General features: G+C 50.7%; 1 protein-coding gene across 5 annotated transcripts in view; it reads right to left on the bottom strand.

Moving 5' to 3' along the window:
* IQSEC1 (IQ motif and Sec7 domain ArfGEF 1) overlaps positions 1 to 18,356 on the bottom strand; it is a 394,136-nt gene that overhangs the window by 263,422 nt on the left and 112,358 nt on the right. For all 5 annotated transcript variants that reach the window (XM_032149766.2, XM_032149767.2, XM_058437296.1 and 2 more), the window contains exon 2: positions 6,171 to 6,200. In XM_032149766.2, coding sequence (XP_032005657.1) covers positions 6,171 to 6,200 — 30 coding nt within the window. The remainder of the gene's footprint in view (positions 1 to 6,170; positions 6,201 to 18,356) is intronic.

Below are 18,356 nucleotides of genomic sequence, written 5' to 3' on the forward strand. Positions count from 1 at the left end.
AGTTAGCACAAAGACACAGCAGGTGCTCAATAAAGACTATTGAATGAGTGTGAAATCTGAGGCTTGGAGAGCTCAGTGGTTGTTGCATGGTGACACGAGGGTAAGACAAACAGAAAGGATTTGAATTCAAGATTATCTGCCCCCAGTGCCTGTACTCTTTTGATTCCACAGTGTTAAGAAATGTCCACTCGCCTCCAGAGGCCGCCAGCTCAGCCCTCAGACAAGCACCTCCAAAACATGGCTGGACAGTGGCAGAGGACCCCGGCCCAGCCCCAGCCCATCTCTCACATTTGGAGCCTGCTCCCATTCCTTCCTGGAGAGAAAGTGTTCAGCTCTGTTTACCTGGCACAGCAAACACTCCCAGCTTTGTCTGCCACGTTCAGCAGTTTTCATACCTCCTTGTGAACAAAATAAACTGTGCGTTCTCATTTTGGGTTTGGGGAAAAAGGCCCAGTTAATTACAAAGGCTGTTTTGCCTTGGTATGGAGACAGAAAACTGGATTTGTTTGGACGAATTACGTTTACTCACACATCTTGGTTCCAGCTGAGCCAATGCTGGTAACCAGGCCCACCGTCTCCAGAAGCTCCCCCACCATCCCCAAACAAAACAGTCCTCGGAATCTCCTCATTGTCCAGCCCTGAGCCTTGCTGTTGCCTTTGGAAAATGCCAGTCAACGTTCAGAGTCCTGACGGGGAGGCGACCTACATGGGACCGCCTCATGCAATATGCTTCTAAGGTCAGGGCTGGGCGCGGTAATCCCAGCACTTTGGGAGGCCAAGACAGGCAGATCACTTGAGCCCAGGTGTTCAAGTTCAGTCTGGGCAACATGACAAAACCCCATCTCTACTAAAAATACAAAAATTGGCCAAGCGTGGTGGTGTGCGCCTGTAGTCCCAGCCACTCAGGAGGCTGAGGCACGAGAATCGCTGGAACCCAGGAGACAGAGGTTGCAATGAGCTGAGATCACACCACTGCATTCCAGCCTGGGTGACAGAGTAGCACTTGGTCTCAAAAAAAAAAAAAAAAATCTTCTAAGTGTTAGAAGCAAAATTTCTGCACTTCAGTCAGCTCATGCTTATGAAGGGTACGTGTCTGCCACTGGACACTGGCATACTTGGAGAAATTCTGTTTCCTTGGAGAGACCATATGTTCAGGCAGCCTGTTAAGATCATGTGGGCGCTTATTTAAAATGCAGATTCAGGCTGAGAGCAGTGACTCACGCCTGTAATCCCAACACTTTGGGAGGTTGAAGCAAGCAGATTACTTCAGGTCAGGAGTTTGAGACCAGCCTGGCCAACATGGTGAAACCTGTTTCTACTAAAAATATAAAAATTAGCTGGGCCTGGTGGCAGGCACCTGCAATCCCAGCTTCTCGGGAGGCTGAAGCAGGAGAATCACTTGAACCTGGGAGGTGAAGGTTACAGTGAGCCGAGATCGCGTCACTGCACTCCAGCCTGGACGACAAGAATAAGACTTCATCTCAAAAAAATGCAGATTCCCAGACCCTGTCCAGACCTACTGAGTGAGGCATGAAAGGGATAGGGCCTGGAAGTCTGTATTTTCAACAAGCACCACAGGCGACGCTGACTTGCAAAGGCTTTGGTGCACGGCATCCCACCTTTGCACTCGAAATCCACATCATCCTAGGCAAGCTGTTTTGTACTTCTCAGCCTCAATTTCCCAGAGCTGAAAAAATAAGGGCCAATAATAACTCTCTTAAAAGGGTGCGGTTGGTTGTACAGATGAGGTGAGGCCCCCACACATAGTGAGAACTCATTGAATGGAACTTATTCCTATGACTGAATGTAGTTGAGTTAATTTCAAGGATTTGACGGAGTGCCGGGGGGAAAAAAGATAATGCTTGCACCCTGCAGAAAGCCCTGGCACTTTCAAACCAGTATCCACATTCTCTCTGGACCCTCTACCCGGTCATTCATTTTTGCAGACTCCAAACTCCACAAACCTCTTCTCTTCCTATGGTCCCTCTTCCATAAATAAATCATTAGAAGATTCACATTTGACGGCCTCCAGAGCCTTCCTCTTGATGGAGTTAAAAGCAGACACATCCTCCCGGGGGACAATGAGCAAAGTCCTACATTTGCAAAATGGTCAAAAAATGAGTCATTTCATTTGTGGAAAATGAATGTATCTGATCTTGCAAATGTTTTGCCTCAGGGAAAAGTAGTGAGCGTGAATTCACAAACAGGCTTCTCCATGCAAAAGCACTTCCCTGCTGCTCCGGAGGCTAAGAAAAGCAAACCAGAAAGGTGGCAACTCCAATCATTTGAGTCTAAAGAACAAGAATCTCACCAAGCAGGGACCCTGGGGCAGGGCGAGAGCTGGTGGGGAGGAGGTGTCTCTCAGGGCTATCCTTAATTTTTTAAATTTATTTTTGGTAGAGACGGGGTCCGGCTATGTTGCCCAGGATAGTCTTGGACTCCTGGCCTCAAATGATCTTCCTGCCTTGGCCTCCCAAAGTGCTGGGATTACAAGCATGAGCCCCCAAGCCCTGCCCCTGTGTGTCCTTAATATTTAGCACAAGCCATGAGCTCTCAAGGTCAGTCATACCTTCCTTAGGCAAATAAAATCCATACACGGCTTCACTGATTTCTCAAATGCAGAATCTCTGCCCACTAATTTTAGTGAGTGTTTGGTGAGGGGAGGGTGTTAGGGGCGGTCTCCACTGAGCATGGGGGTGGTCCATTTTTCCTCTTCCTTCTGGTTTATGGCCTGAAAATATTTATGATCCTAAGTCCAATCAAACACACATGAACATGTGCCTGTTCTGTGCAAGGCATCCTGCCCAGGGCTCCCAGCAAGGCCAAGATGAATCCACCCCCCGGGTGCCTGTTCTGTGCCCCACAGGTGCTGGCACCATCTAACCACAACTCAGGGGCCTCACCCCTGTCCTGGGGTCCTTCCTCTGCCTGAGAGGAAAGACAAATGCTTAAGTCATTTGGACACAAAGTAGAAGGAACTGAGATATCAAAAGTGAAGCATAAAAAGCCACAGAGGCAATCAGGAGGCCACCCTGTCAGCCCCAGCTCCCCTCAAAGCTCCAGAAAGGCAGCCACCATGGGGGCTCTGAGAAAGGAAGGGATCTTCAGGGGGTCAGGTGGAGCATTTTCCAAACAGAGGAAACATCCTGAGTCACAGACAGCAGGGGGCAGGCAAGCAGGAATCATGGGCCGCATTTAGAAAGGCGAGTGGCATCATTCGGTGGGAGCTGGAGGTGCGCACGGGAAGGTTGTGGAAGCTCAGATGCACTGGTAGGGGTGTGGCGTCCAGGGACCACCAGGGCCACTGCTACAGTGTGTCAGGCCAGGGGGAGTCCTGGGGGAGAAGCGGGGGAGGCCCGTGGTCTCACTTTAGTTTTCCAACCTCCCCTCTAGCGGATCTGGAGAGGGTAGAAGCACTCAGAGAGAACCGCAGTCAGGATCCCGAGTTTGGTGACGCAGACCCCGCACGGACACTGCTCTGGAAGCACAGATCTGGTGGCTCTCTGTCCAGAGGGTGGTGATCTGAAGCAGGGGGGTGGGGGCGGGGTCAGATCTGAACGATCTGAGGCCTCTGGTCCTGAGAAAAGGGAGGCCCAGCTCCTGGGGGAAGGGTGTGACCCATGACACAGGCCTGGCACCCAAGTCGTCAGCTGCATGGGGAAGAAACACAATGCCTGTGCATGATGGGGACAATGGGCCAAAGCAGGTAAAGCCATGGCGAATCACATCTGACCCCAGCATCTTAACCTCAGCAACACTGTCTACTGCGATGTCCACATGGCAGGGTGTTTTGGGGCTGGATTCTTCAGCCCTGGAAGAACTCAACACAGCCTTCCCTGCTGGAACTTCCATCCGCGCTCTCCCTTGCCCGGCTTCTCCTGTCTGTGCACCCCACTGGGAGCCATGTGGCTCGGAGGTGGAAAATACGCTCGGCTCTGCGTGCCAGTCCCCCTGTGACGCGGAGGCCATTCCTCATTCTCCCCAGGCAGCCAGTCATGCTCACTCCTGGGGTCCCTGCACATGCTGTTCCCCCACCGAAATGTCGTTCCCATCCTTCTCCTCCAGGGCTGGGTTCCACAGCGCCTGCCTGGCAAATGCTTTCCTGACGATCCGCCAGAGGGAGCGCCGGGCCAGGCGGGGCTAGGGCAGACCAGATCCCCACCACGAGGGTCTACTCACTCTACATGTTCACTGGCCCCCGCTCAGGTCACCAGTGAGAGCAGGCTGCTCTCAGGACCCCCCCCGTAAGGTACCCGCTGCCCACCATGAACTTTCACAGAATGAGGGTTTCAGGTAAGCAGCTGCCTTCTTGGAAGACAGAGGGAGAAGGGCACCTCGGGGGGACTGGGGGAAGCTTAGATCCCAGAGGGGCCCAGAGAGGCAGGCCGGGGAGGGCCTGAGAGGCTGCGAGGCCATCTCCTTCCTGAGCCTGCAGCCCCTCCAAGTCCATGTGGGAATCCCCTTCCACCTCAGGGCCAGCCCCAAGGATTGGCAACCCACCCTCTCCCTATCCTGTTGTTTTGAATTAATTGTTTGAACAAGTATTACATTGACAGGGTTCGGAACCCTCAGGAATATTCCTAGGTCTGCCCTGAGGAAGCGTACAGGCACTGGAGGCCCTGCCCCTTGCCCTCCCTCTGAAGGGACCATTTAAAGAGCCATCTGTTTCCTTCCTGCTTCTTTTTGCTGACAAATTAAATAAGAATATACGTACTTATATCTGCCCTTTCTTACCCCAAAGTAGTGTGAGATGTGTACTCTCGCACCCTGCTTTGCTCACTTAATGGTACATTCCAGAGCTTTCTCCGTCGTGCACCAAGGCAGTCTCCCCTCCTCCTCCTCAGGGCCATGCTGTGTTCCAGGGTGGGGCCGTGCGGCGGTGCACACCTCAGGCTGCAAGGGGCCTGCTGCCCCCTCCCTCGGATCCCCAGACCCTAGCCTTTGTCCATCCACCCCCCCGGGCATCCCCCCCTTATCCCCTTTAGCTCCCACTCTTGCCAGCCCAAGTGCACCATCCCCAGCTAGTCCCCTTACTTGGGCTTCACCCCTGCACACAGTCCTTCTGGGACGCTCTCTCTCTCCAGTTCCCCTTCTGAGCATGCCTCTGCTTCCCGCGAGACCCTGCCTCTCACTCCCTGGACTCTGGTTCCCTGGAGCCCAACTCCCTGCCCGTGTCCCCTGCTCCAAGCACATAGCCGACTGCCCCAAGTATAAGATTCAGCACCCCCTGTGCTGCCTCCCAAGAGGCTCCCTGGGATGCAGCCTCCCCCAGATCTGTCTCTTGTTCTGCAGGCACCTGGAGGACCCCACTCCAGCTGGCACCCCCAGGGCCAAGCTCAGGACATCTCATCTCCCCAGCCTGTAACATCACAATACAAACCAGCCACCTCAGGCCACCACACTAAGACCCGGAAGTCCATCTGCTGCCAAAGGGGACTGGGGGTCCATGGGCTCTTAACTGCCTCCTGGCCTCTCCTTCCCATCCCCAGGCTCACCATGCTGACCCCCATCTCCCATGCCCATGGCCTTCTTGGTCCCCCAGCTCATGCCTTGAGAACTGCCGGGCCCCAGGCCCCTTGGCTGGGGCACTGACACCCCAGCTACAGTCTCAGACCAGACCCTCTTCTAGGTTCAGTCAGAGCCTCTGGCAGAAAGCCCACTCCATGTCCACCCCCACCGACCCTCGGTTGGTGGGGCGAGGATGGGCAGGGGCATTACACTTGCCGTGGAGACACCCCTGCACTATTAGAGGCTGGTTAGAGCCGGGCCCACCACCAAGCGTCTTAGACTTGCCCTGACCCCGCCCAGCCCAGCCCCAGGGGTGTCAGGTACAGAAGTTTCTGGTCCTAGACAGGTCACAGCCTTGGCACACTGGGCCATCACCAGCCCCAGAAAGGAAGGAACAACCACCAACCTAGGTAATCTCTGCAGAGGTCACTCTAAACACAGGGAAGCTGGGAAGGGCTTTTGCTCCAGGATGCAGAGCCAACAGACGTGCTCCTGCAGATCATGCCCAGGCCCTTGGGGCACACGCCAGGGCCGAAGGGGCAGCCAGGGGAGGAGAGGTCTGACCTGGGAGACCCGCAGGGAGAAATCAAAGCACATGGTTTCACCAACGCCGCTCACCGCCAGGATTCAGACACACGGACAGAGGTGGATGAAGCACATACCTGACGCTCCGTGAGCTTTCTCCTTCAGACCTGCAACGAGAAGAGCACATGCTTAGAGCCCAGAACCCTCTGCTCCGGGAGACCTGCACAACGACACTAGATGTGGGGACCCTGAGGCCCCTAGCTGCTCCCAGCGTCCCCTCCCCAGCCTCAACAGACATTCCCAGGCCCAATACTCCAGGGTCTCTTGCTGCTCTTCCTTTGACCTGGAACTGTATTCAGAAAGTCCACTCTTCTTAGAAGACTTAGGGTTCCTTTCCCACCCTCTTCCAGTTTCCATCACCTTGACTGCAATTGTTTTCCCAGGATTTGAATACACCCCAGGAGTTGAGAGCAAAGCCAGAGGAGGGGTGTATGGTTCCAGAACTCTGACCTGGGCAGCAACTAAATGAATGAATGAGTGAATGAATGAATAAGTGAGAGCGGTGCGACTGTCCTCATTGCATCCCCTACTTGGTATTTCCAGTGTTATTTCCCCAGAACCAGCTCTGTTTTCAAGTACTCAGGAATCAATTACAACCACATTACAAAGGAGACAAGCTTGAATGTCAAGAAATTGGACAATCAGATTGTATTGCGCACTTGAACTTTCACGAAGACTGTGACTATGTGGTATTGACAGTGATGCCTTCCAGCTCTGTACACCAAAGGAAAGGGACTTCCGGATCAAACCCCACGCAGCTGATGGCTAAAGCCTCACTTGGGCTTCCTGGGTCTTAAGGAGCAAAGGGCTTTGAGCAAACACATTGAGGAATCTAATCCCTGGCTGTCCCAAATTGGATTTTATTGCCAGAGAGCTAGAGAAATAAAAACATACTTAACCCAAAGTCAGAGATTTGTCTTTTTGTTCATTGCCTTTTCAGGAACGTCCCAGAACGGAAGTCAGAGCACATGCTGCACGACCTTTCAGCATAGAAAGCCCCAGGGGATGCCTTTCCCACTGAACCAAGCTTGCCCACAGATTCAGACCCAGCCTCCCTTGGTGCTGCCCAGCCCAGTCGCGCTCACCAGTAGCAAATGAGACAGAAGGCAGGTAGTCCCCAGCAATGTGTGTTCCAGGTGCCTGAATGCAAACCCCTTGTTCTAGAAGGACCTTGGTCTCCCTGTCCAGCAATTCTAATTCAGCATCGATGCACAGCAACTTGGATCACATGGTCCCCACGACAGCAGGTGAAGTGGTGATGTGAGATGGGAATGGTGCACAAACACCTGTGGCATCTCCTTGACCCTGGGGGCCATGGGACAAGGTGCAGACCAGCCCCTGGTGGCTGAAGACCCTCCACTGAATTCCCAGGAAGCCTGATGATGGGGAGAGGCGATCCCAGGAGCAGCTTTGGAAAGTTCTTATTTTTTGTTTTTGTTTTCCCTTTGATCATAGCCAGGACAGAAAAGAAAGCAAGCAGAGGCCAACTCTGTGTGTGTGTGTGTGTGTGTGTGTGTGTGTGTGTGTGTGTGTGTGTTTCTGTGTCTTCACTTCATCGCCATCTTAGGTTGCTCACCCTGGGGAAGCCGGCTGCCCTGTTCTGTGAGCAGCCCCTCTGGAAGAGGCCCAGGTGGTGAGGACCTGAGACCCCTGCCACCAACCATGAGTGTGAGCCCAGAAGCAAATTTTCCACCCCTAGCTGCTGCAGCCCCGGGCAACTCATGACCGCAACCACATGAGCACCCCAGAGGCAGAGCCACTGGCCACACTGTTCCTGCATTTCTGACCTCAGAAAGGGAGAGGTAGGGTGTCCCAGTCCCCTGTGCGCTGACCAAGAAACACAGGGTGCAACCGGGCCCCTCTTACGGACATGCCTGAGTAGGCAGCTCCTTTCTCGCTGTCCATGGCAATGACACCACAGGCCTATGTGTGTAAGTGCCCTAATAAATGCTGTGGACTGGTCACCCAGGCGTTCAGGGATCCTTTCTTCGGAATGACAACTGGCTCCAGCTCAGGAAGGTTTGGGGCACTCCTGCAGGAAACTCCCCTGCCTCTGCTCTTAGGGTGACTCCAACTATGGGTTCAGCAGGACAGAACACAAGACCATCAACATTTGCTGTCTTCAGCTCCTACGTTTTGGGGTCACTTGTTACACGGTAATTGATAGCTAACACAAAGCTCCTCCTGTGCGCCTCTATCCCAGATCTCTGTCTTGTGGCCTTCACTCAGGACCATGTGAAGCTCTCTATTTATGTCTCTTAGGGTCTGTCTGCCTCAGTAGGATGAAAATGCCACAAGGATAAGGGTTTTGTCACGTTCCCTGCAGGGTCTCCAGTACTTGTTATGTGGCTGAGGCATAGCAATGCAGTCATGCCAGCAGCTCCACATTCTGGGACGCCAGAGGACAAGCACTGACCCTGAGCCATCAGACTCTCCTGGGTCCCAGTCCCAGCTTCACCCCTTACTGGCTTCCAGGTGGCCTCAGAAGTCACTTAATCTCCATGAGCCCTAGTTTCCTCATTTGCCGATTAGGGATGACAGCAACAATTGGCCCCTAAAATGTGGTGAGGAGATAAGTACGTTCCCAGCACAGAGGTTGATGAATAAAGCTGCTTCTCTCACCGCCTACCTGAGGTGTGGTTTGAGGATGTGATCATGCTCCGGGCCGTTAGGCTGCTGCAAGGGCAGCTCAGAGGCTGACCTGTGGGGGCCTGCAGGGAAGGGAACACCTGGAGGAGATGGTGCCTCCCACACACTGGAGCCCAGCATGGGGCCTGGCACTGAGCAGGCTCTAGGAAGTTATGTGGCTGTGGGAAGCCAGGACTGCACTGGCCCAGAACCCACACTCCAACAGCAACACACAGTGGAGTCATCTTTTACACCAAGGATGGCACATGCAGAGGATGCCCTGGAGCCCCTGGCATAACATCGCCCGTCCTATGGCTGAAGGAGCAATAATGTGGGGAGAAAAACAAGGGGCTGGGCAGCCCTGGGGTGGAGGATGCCTGTGCGTGTGTGCATGTGTGTACATGTGTGTGGTATACTGTATGTGGGTGTGCCTGTATGTGTGTGTGTGTGTGCCTATGATTATGGCGGCACTCAGCATGGGCAAAGAAGCAGATAGTCAGGAGCATCCTGGAGGCTTCTGGTTCCTGCAGATGAAGCTGAGATCTAGGAACAGGATGATCCCCGATGCCTTTGCATGGGCTGTCCCTGAGGCAGACCTGGAGATAAAGATTCAGCTAGGAGTTTATCTGGGAAGTGAGAAGAGAGAAGGGCTAGGGAGGTGAGAAGAGAAAAGAGAAGGGGGCCAACAATTGCTGTTATCAAGCTGCCCAGCACCTCACTATATCCACCACTGTGGGAAGCTGAGGCTCAGTTTACCTGGGAGCCCTAGAAACCAGTTCAAGCCACCTCCAGCTCTCTTAGCCCAGGGCCGAAGCAGCTGGGAGTGGCTGAAGGCTGCTCCTGGGGAGGGTAAGTCTGCACACATCAGCCTGCCTCACAGGTGGCTGAGGAGCTCCCCCAGGCAAGGAAGGGGAGGTGCTGACAGGTGGACGTCAGCCTGGTGGCACTTGGGGGCAAAAGCAAGAGGCTCAGAGAGCCAGTGCTCCCTGGACAAGGAGAGCCTCTGGCTGTCCTCACAAGAGCACAGTGGATAACCAAGCCTTCCTCCAGGTGGCCTTTAGACGGCCAAGGCTCAAGTGATAGTGTTTGTCCCTCTTGTTCCTCTTCTGCAGTGGAACCTACAGACTGCCCCCTTCGCCATGTGTGCAGCCCCTCCTTCCATGCTCACTGGACTTGAACCTCTGGAAAACTGAAATCTACCTTTCCCAGATGCCCTTGCAGCTCTGGTTCTGCAAATGTTCTCAGCTTCTCTGGGCAGAGGCCTGTCCAGACTGAGAAGGTGGGCATGAGTGACACAGCAGGGTGGAGAAATGAGCTCCTGGCTGGAAGGGAACAGAGGCTTCTGGTTCTCCCAAAGCAACTGGCTCCAGTTTCCAGGTTTGAGCCTCACAGGCAGTGGGGTTTCCATGGCAACAGTCAGGTGGATTTAGGTGATGGTCCAGGTTGTGTTGTTCCTGGCTATGGGACATCCAAGCTCGGTCCTGGACTCTGAGTCAAAATACATGGAAATAAATCCCCCTTAGCTCAAACTAGAAAGAGTAGATTCTGTTGTCTGCAACTAAGTGCTGTGACTGATCCAAATTCAAGTTCTCAAATCACCATGATTATTTTTCTCATATGGCGTGATGTAGAAAAGCATAAGAAAAACAAGTAAAAATCATCTCTAATCCTACCACCTGGAGGTAATCGCTATCACATTTTTGCATGTATGCTTATGGGCTTTGTTTCCTGTCCATTTTTTCTTTTTTTTTTTTGAGACAGAGTCTGGCTCTGTCCCCCAGGCTGGAGTGCAGTGGCACCATCTCGGCTCACTGCAAGCTCCGCCTCCCGGGTTCACACCATTCTCCTGGCTCAGCCTCCCGAGTAGCTGGGACTACAGGCGCCCGCCACCATGCCCTGCTATTTTTTTTGTATTTTTAGTAGAGACAGGGTTTCACTATGTTAGCCAGGATGGTCTCGAACTCCTGACCTCGTAATCCGCCCACCTCGGCCTCCCAAAGTGCTAGGATTACAGGCTTGAGCCACCGTGCCCGGCCGTTTCCTGTCCATTTTTTCATACAGTGGAAATGACAGTTTACATCAGTCTATGCCCGTCTTCCTCACTTAACACGGATCATGAGCACATTTCAGGGGCCTCATCCATGAGGCCTTCAGCAGCTCTCCAGTCCAAGTCAGGTTCCTCTACCTCCACTCTGCAGCACTCTGCCCTTGGAACAAAATTCAAATTCCACACACAGCCCACAAAGCCTGCCGGGTCTGGCCCTGCTCAGTCCTCCACCTTCTTAGGGTTCCAGTTTCCCCTCGGCTCCCCACTGCAGCCACACCCTTTCATTCTGCCCTCACACAGCCAAGCTCCCCAACACCAGTTCTAGGGCACTGCTGTTCCCTCTTCCTGGAAGATCTGTCCTGTCCCTGGCTTTTGATTTCCCTGGCTCCGTCTTCTGATTCAGATTTTACTTTAAATACCACCTCCTAGGACAGGCCTTCCTGGTATCCCTCCTATCTAAATAGCCCTCCCCTGGCCCCCCAGATTCTCTGCCATATTAACCCAATCATCCTTCTGTGAACATGTCACAATCTGAAATTGTCTTATTTGTCTACTTGCTTATTGTCTGTCTTTTCTAATAGAACACCAGCTCCATGAGGGGAGGCACTGTATCTGTCTTATTTATCACCATATTCCTTACAGAGTTCCTGCAAAATTCTTTTAAAACAACATTTATCTCTCACTATATACAAAAATTAACTCAGGGTGGGTGATATGGTTTGGGTGTGTCCCCACCCAAGTCTCATCTTGAATTCCCATGTGTTATGGGAGGGACACAGTGGTGGGCAATTAAATCATGGGGGCAGGTCTTTCCCATGCTGTTCTTGTGACAGTGAATTAGTATCATGAGATCTGATGATTTCATAAGGGGGAGTTTCCCTGCACAAGCTCTGTCTTTGCCTGATGCCATCCATGTAAGATATGACTTGCTCCTCCTTGCCTTCTGCTATGATTGTGAGGCCTGCCTAGCCATGTGGAGCTGTAAGTCCATTAAACCTATTTCTTCCCAGTCTCAGATATGTCTTTATCAGCAGTGTCAAAATGGACTAATACAGTAAATTGCTACCAGGAGAGTGGCGCACTGCTGTAGACACCCAAAAATGTGGAAGCGACTTTGGAACCAGGTAACAGACAGGGGTTGGAACAGTTTGGAGGGCTCAGAAGAAGATAGGAAAATGTGAGAAAGTTTGGAACTTCCTAGAGACTTATTGAATGGCTTTGCCCAAAATGCTGATAGCAATATGGACAAGAAAGTCCAGGCTGAGGTGGTCTCAGATGGAGATGAGAAACTTGTTGGGAATTGGAGCAAAGGTGACTCTTGTTATGTTTTAGCAAAGAGATTGGCAGCATTTTGCCTCTGCTCTAGTGATTTGTGGAACTTTGAACTTGAGAGAGATGATTTAGGGTATCTAGTGGAAGAAATTTCTAAGCAGCAAAGCATTCAAGAGGTGACTTGGGTGCTGTTAAAGGCATTCAGTTTTCTAAGGGAAGCAGAGCATAAAAGTTTGGGAGATTTGCAGCCTGACAATGAGATAGAAAAGAAAAACCCACTTTCTGAGGAGAAATTGCAGCTGGCTGCAGAAATTTACGTAAGTAATGAGGAGCCGAATGTTAATCCCCAAGACAATAGGGAAAATGTCTCCAGGGAATGTCAAGAGGTCTTCACAGCAGCCCCTCCCATCACAAGCCCAGAGGCCTAGGAGGAACAAATGGTTTTGTGGGCCATGCCCAGGGCCCCCAAGCCGTGTGCAGCCTAGGGACTTGGTGCTCTGTCTCCCAGCCATTCCAGCCATGGCTGAAAGGAGCCAATGTAGAGCTCAGGTTGTGGCTTCAGAGGGTGCAAGCCCCAAGCTGTGGCAGCTTCCATGTGGCATTGAGCCTGAGGGTACACAGAAGTCAAGAATTAGGGTTTGGGGACCTCTGCCTAGATTTCAGAGGATGTATGGAAACGCATGGATGCCCAGGCAGAAGTTTGCTGTAGGGGCAGGGCCCTCACGCAGAACCTCTGCTAAGGCAGTGTGGAAGGGAGTCCCACACAGAGTCCCTACTGGGGCACTGCCAAGTGGAGCCGTGAGAAGAGGGCCACCGTCCTCCAGACCCCAGAATGGTAGATCCACCAACAGCTTGCACCGTGTGTCTGGAAAAGCTGCAGACATTCAATGCCAGCCAGTGAAAGCAGCTGGGAGGGAGGCTGTACCCTGCAAAGCCACAGGGGCGGAGCTGCCCAAGACCATGGGAACCCATCTCTTGCATCAGCATGACCTGTATGTAAGACATGGAGTCAAAGGAGGAGATCATTTTGGAGCTTTAAGATTTGACTGCCCCACTGGATTTTGGATTTGCATAGTGCCTGTAGTCCCTTTGTTTTGGTCAGTTTCTCCCATTTGGAATGACTGTATTTACCCAATGCCTATACCCCCATTGGATCTAGGAAGTAATTAACTTTATTTTTTTTTTTTTGAGACAGAGTCTCGCTGTTGCCCAGGCTGGAGTACAGTGGCGTGATCTCGGCTCACTGCAGGCTCCGCCCCCCAGGGTTCACGCCATTCTCCTGCCTCAGCCTCCCGAGTAGCTGGGACTACAGGCGCCTGCCACCTCACCTGGCTAATTTTTTGTATTTTTAATAGAGACGGGGTTTCACTGTGTTAGCCAGGATGGTCTCGATCTCCTGACCTCGTGATCCACCCGCCTTGGCCTCCCAAAGTGCTGGGATTACAGGCGTGAGCCACCGCGCCCGGCCAGGAAGTAATTAACTTGCTTTTGATTTTACAGGCTCATAGGTGAAAGGGACTTGCCTTGTCTTGGATGAGACTTTGGACTGCAGACTTTCGAGTTAATGCTGAAAGGAGTTAAGACTTCGGGGGACTGCTGGGAAGGCATGATTGGTTTTGAAATGTGAGGACATGAGATTTGGGAGGGGCCAGGGGCAGAATGATATGGTTTGGCTGTGTTCCCACTCAAATCTCATCTTGAATTCCCACATGTTGTGGGAGGGACCCAGTGGGAGGTAACTGAATCATGGGGGCAGGTCTTTCCCATGCTGTTCTTGTGACAGTGAATAAGTATCATGAGATCTGATGGTTTTATAAGGGGAAGTTTCCCTGCACAAGCTCTCTCTCTTTTTGTTGCCACCCATGTAAGATGTGACTTGTTCCTCCTTGCCTTCTGCCATGATTGTGAGACCTCCCCAGCCACGTGGAACTGTAAGTCCTTTAAACCTCTTTCTTTTGTAAATTGCCCAGTCTTGGGTATGTCTTTGTCAGCAGGGTGAAAATGGACTAATACAGTGGGTTAAAGACTCAAACGTAACACCCAAAACTATAGCACTACTAGAAGAAAACATACAGAAAACACTTCAGGACAACACTTTCACGTCTAGGCAAACATTTTATACCTAAGACCTCAAAAGCACAGACAAGAAAAACAAAAATAGAGAAATGGGACTATATTAAATGAAAAAGCTTCTCCAACAGCAAAGGAAACAATCAACAGAGTGAAGAGAAACCTACAGAATGAGAGAAAACATTTGTAAACTACTCATCTGACAAGGGGCTAATATGCAGAATATATAAGGAACTCAAAGACTCAACAGTAAAAAAACACAGATAATCCCATTCAAAAGTGGGCAAAGGATATGAATGAGCATTCCTCAAAAGAAGACAGATGAGAAGCCAACAGGTATACAAAAAAAAAAAAAAAAATCCTTGACATCACTAATCATCAGGAAACTGCAAACCAAAATCAAATTTAGGTATGATCTTACCCCAGTTAGAATGGCCATTATCAAAAAGACAAAAAATAACAAATCCTGGCAAGGATGTGCAGAAAATGGAACTCATACACTGTTAATGGGAATGTAAAATAGTCACAGTATAAATCAAAAACAGTATGGACATTTCTCAAAAAACTAAAAATAGAACTATGACACAATCCCATCAATTCCACTGCTGGGCATTTGTCCAAAGGAAAAGAATCAGTATATCAGAGCAGTACCTGCACTCCATGTGTACTGCAGCACCATTCACAATGGCAAAGCTATGGAATCAACCTAAGCAATCACAGGAGAAAACACTTCAGGACAAATGCATAAAGAAAATGTGGTATATGAACACAATGGAATACTATGCGGCCATAAAAAAAAGAATGAAATCCTGTCATTTACAGCAACATGGATGGAACAGGAGGTCATTATGTTAAGTGAAATAAGCCAAACACAGAAAGACAAATTGCATATGTCCTCACTCATGTGTGGGAGGTAAAAAAAGGTTGATCTCATGGAGGTAGAGAGTAGAATGATAGATACTAGAGGCTAGGAAGGGTGTGATGGTGGGAGTGGGGGAAAGACAGGCTGGTCAATGGGACAAACATACAGTTAGATAGAGGGTATAAGTTTTTAATTATTTATTTATTTATTTATTTATTTATTTATTTATTTATTTATTTATTTATTTTTTTGAGACAGAGTCTCGCTCTGTCGCCCAGGCTGGAGTGCAGTGGCGCAATCTCGGCTCACTGCAAGCTCCGCCTCCCGGGTTCACGCCATTCTCCTGCCTCAGCCTCCGAATAGCTGGGACTACAGGCGCCCGCCACCGCGCCCGGCTAATTTTTTGTATTTTTTAGTAGAGACGGGGTTTCACCGTGGTCTCGATCTCCTGACCTTGTGATCCGCCCACCTCGGCCTCCCAAAGTGCTGGGATTACAAGCGTGAGCCACCGCGCCCGGCTATTTTTTTTTTTTTTTGAGATGGAGTCTTGCTGTGTCGCCAGGCTGGAGTGCAGTGGCCGATCTCAGCTCACTGCAACCTCCACCTCCTGAGTTCAAGAGATTCTCCTGCCTCAGCCTCCCGTTAGAGGGTATAAGTTCTAATGTTTGATGGCAGAGTAGGGTGACTATAGTTAGCAACAATGTATTGCATATTTCAAAGTAGCTACAAGAGAGGACTTGAAGTGTTCCCAACAGATAGAAATGATAAATACTCAAGGGGATGGACACCCCAAATACCCTGACTTGATCATTACACATTCTATGCATGCAACAAAATACCACGTGTACCTCATAAATATGTAAAATGTTATGTGTCAGTGAAAATCAAAAGCAATATTTATAGCAGTAATATAACAGCCAATATATCCAATGCATTGTGTGTCGCATTTGACTTCACCCCCTCCTATTTGTGGGTACATAGTAGTTTCTGATTTTAAATAATACTGCAATGAACATCTTCGTGCATGACTTTCTTTGTCTCTGCCTCTGATGATTTCCTTAAGTAATAGCCTCAGAGGTAGAAAAACTGAATCAAAGAGCATGGATAGTTTTGAAGCTCCTTCATACACATTGCCACACTGCCTTCCAGAAAGTCTTAACTGAAGACCAAACTGACATAAATCCCACTACCACTGCAAGTGAAGGTTGAGAGAAAGGAAGCAAGCTTTTCGCACAGGTGGTGCCCGGGAATCATGGGATCATCTGGTAACAATTCAGATTCTGATCTGAGAGGCCTGGAGGGGATGGGAGACATGCGTTGCTAACAAGCTCCCAGGAGAATCCTCCAGGGACCTTCATGCTCCCTGCCTGCTCATCCTGGAAGTGTTGGCCTCCAGACTGACGCAGTCCCTGGCACGTGTGCCTGTGCCCGCGCCCCAGGCTCCTCAGGCCAACAGCCCCCGCAGGAGGTCCGGAGCTTGTTCCCACTCTGCTTGCCCCGTGCCCCATCTCCATGTGGCTCTCAGTTCCAGGCTGCAACTCCTGATGTTCTAAGTGGTTCTCCCATGTTTTGAGTAGGGTTTTCTGCCAGGGATAGAGTGAGCTCACCCCTTCGGATCCCAGGATGCTTCGCGGCCACAGGTGGGTTAGTGGCCATCTGTGGCTACCTTTCTTGCCTGCCCAAACTCTACTCTTCTTATGCCAATAGCACATCTTCTGTCCTTTGAAGACCTCCCACTCCAGGCTCTCCTAGTCCATGTGGCATGGTTGCAGCTAACTCCCTCTAATACCAGAGTCAAGAGAATGCACACACAGCCTACATCTGGCCAATCAGTGCACTTCATGCTTTCTGCTTCAGCAACTGGTTCCAGGATTGACACGTAATCCACGTCCAGCAAATCCACACCAGAATCCTCAACAGAATTATTGGGAATGAGAAGCCTTCTCTCCTCTGGGGGCTGCCTGGGCTACCACCTGAAGCAACTTACCTGAGGGCAAGGCCAACATCGAAAAGCAGTATTAAGATAACTCCTGGTGACGTAATTATGTTAAAATTACTAAATTTTAAATTTAAAGCAATGTTAAAATTACTAAATTTTAAATTTAAAGCAGTGTTAAAATAATTCCTGGCCCTTGAGTCAAGCCAGACCTGATGCTGACTGGAGATGGGAGTGGGACACAGGGTGATGGGACCAAAGTCATCAAAATGCAGCACTAACTGGAGCACCGAGCACTCGGCACAAACTTAGAAGGGAAGGGGACTCCAAAGAGAGAACCCAGGAGTGCACGTGCACACACACACGGGCATACACACAGGCACATGCACACGGGTGCACACAACACAGTTTAGGCTGGAACAGTGCAGAGCGCCAGGGTTATGCAGCCAACCAAGAGGGCTGCTCTAGTCCAGTAGGAGGTTTTCACCACAATATTGGGGTCTTTATATCATAAGCTATTAGCTTTGAAGCAAGAATAAAAATAAGAGGCACGGCAGCCAGCTCTTAGGCAATGCAACGGGTGCCAGAGTCAAACAGTATGTAAAGATGGTCCAGCAGCCTTTTGGAGTCTTTAGAAAGCCTTGTGCCGGGCGCGGTGGCTCACACGTGTAATCCCAGCACTTTGGGAGGCCGAGGTACGTGGATCACGAGGTCAGGAGTTCAAGACCAGCCTGGCCAACATGGCCAGCCTGGCCCATCTCTACTAGAGATACAAAAAAATTAGCCAGGCATGGTGGCGCGTGCTTGTAATCCCGGCTACTTGGGAGGCTGAGGCAGGAGAATCGCTTGAACCCAGGAGGCGGAGGTTGCAGAGAGCCGAGACTGCACCACTGCACTCCAGCCTGGCAACAAGAGCGAGACTCTGTCTCGAAAAAAAAAAAAAAAAGAAAGAAAGCCTTGTGCCCTTCATTTCTCCCTGAGGAAATCCGCAGTGTCACTGCTGTCCTTTCATTATGTATAGGGCCTCAAATGCACCATCTCACGTGATACAGGGAAACTGAGGCTCAGACAGATGAGGTGGCCCACTCAAGGGCACACAGACTGTCAAAGCAGGTGGACACAGGAGAAAAGGTTTTCTTCCTAAACGCTGTAATTGACTCACCTCCAGAGGCAGATTTCCTGGGAGGCTACAGAGGCTTAAACCATTTGTACCTGCTCTTTCTCAGAATCTGCATGTAATTCTCAGTTCTTTCTCTAAAGGATCCACCTAAAACTAAATTATTGTAACTTAGACCCCACAGACCTGATCAGCCCCAACCACTTCCACACCTCCAGGCCATTTCCCACTCCCTTCTCCCCTCCATTTAAGAACCTCAAACTCAGGGATGTTGTTATAAATTCAAAATAGGTACCCGAAGACCTCAGCTTCCAGAGTGTCGGTGCTAGTG

This window comes from Hylobates moloch, unplaced genomic scaffold, assembly GCF_009828535.3.
Source record: "Hylobates moloch isolate HMO894 unplaced genomic scaffold, HMol_V3 SCAFFOLD_4, whole genome shotgun sequence".
Taxonomy (NCBI): Eukaryota; Metazoa; Chordata; class Mammalia; order Primates; family Hylobatidae; genus Hylobates; species Hylobates moloch.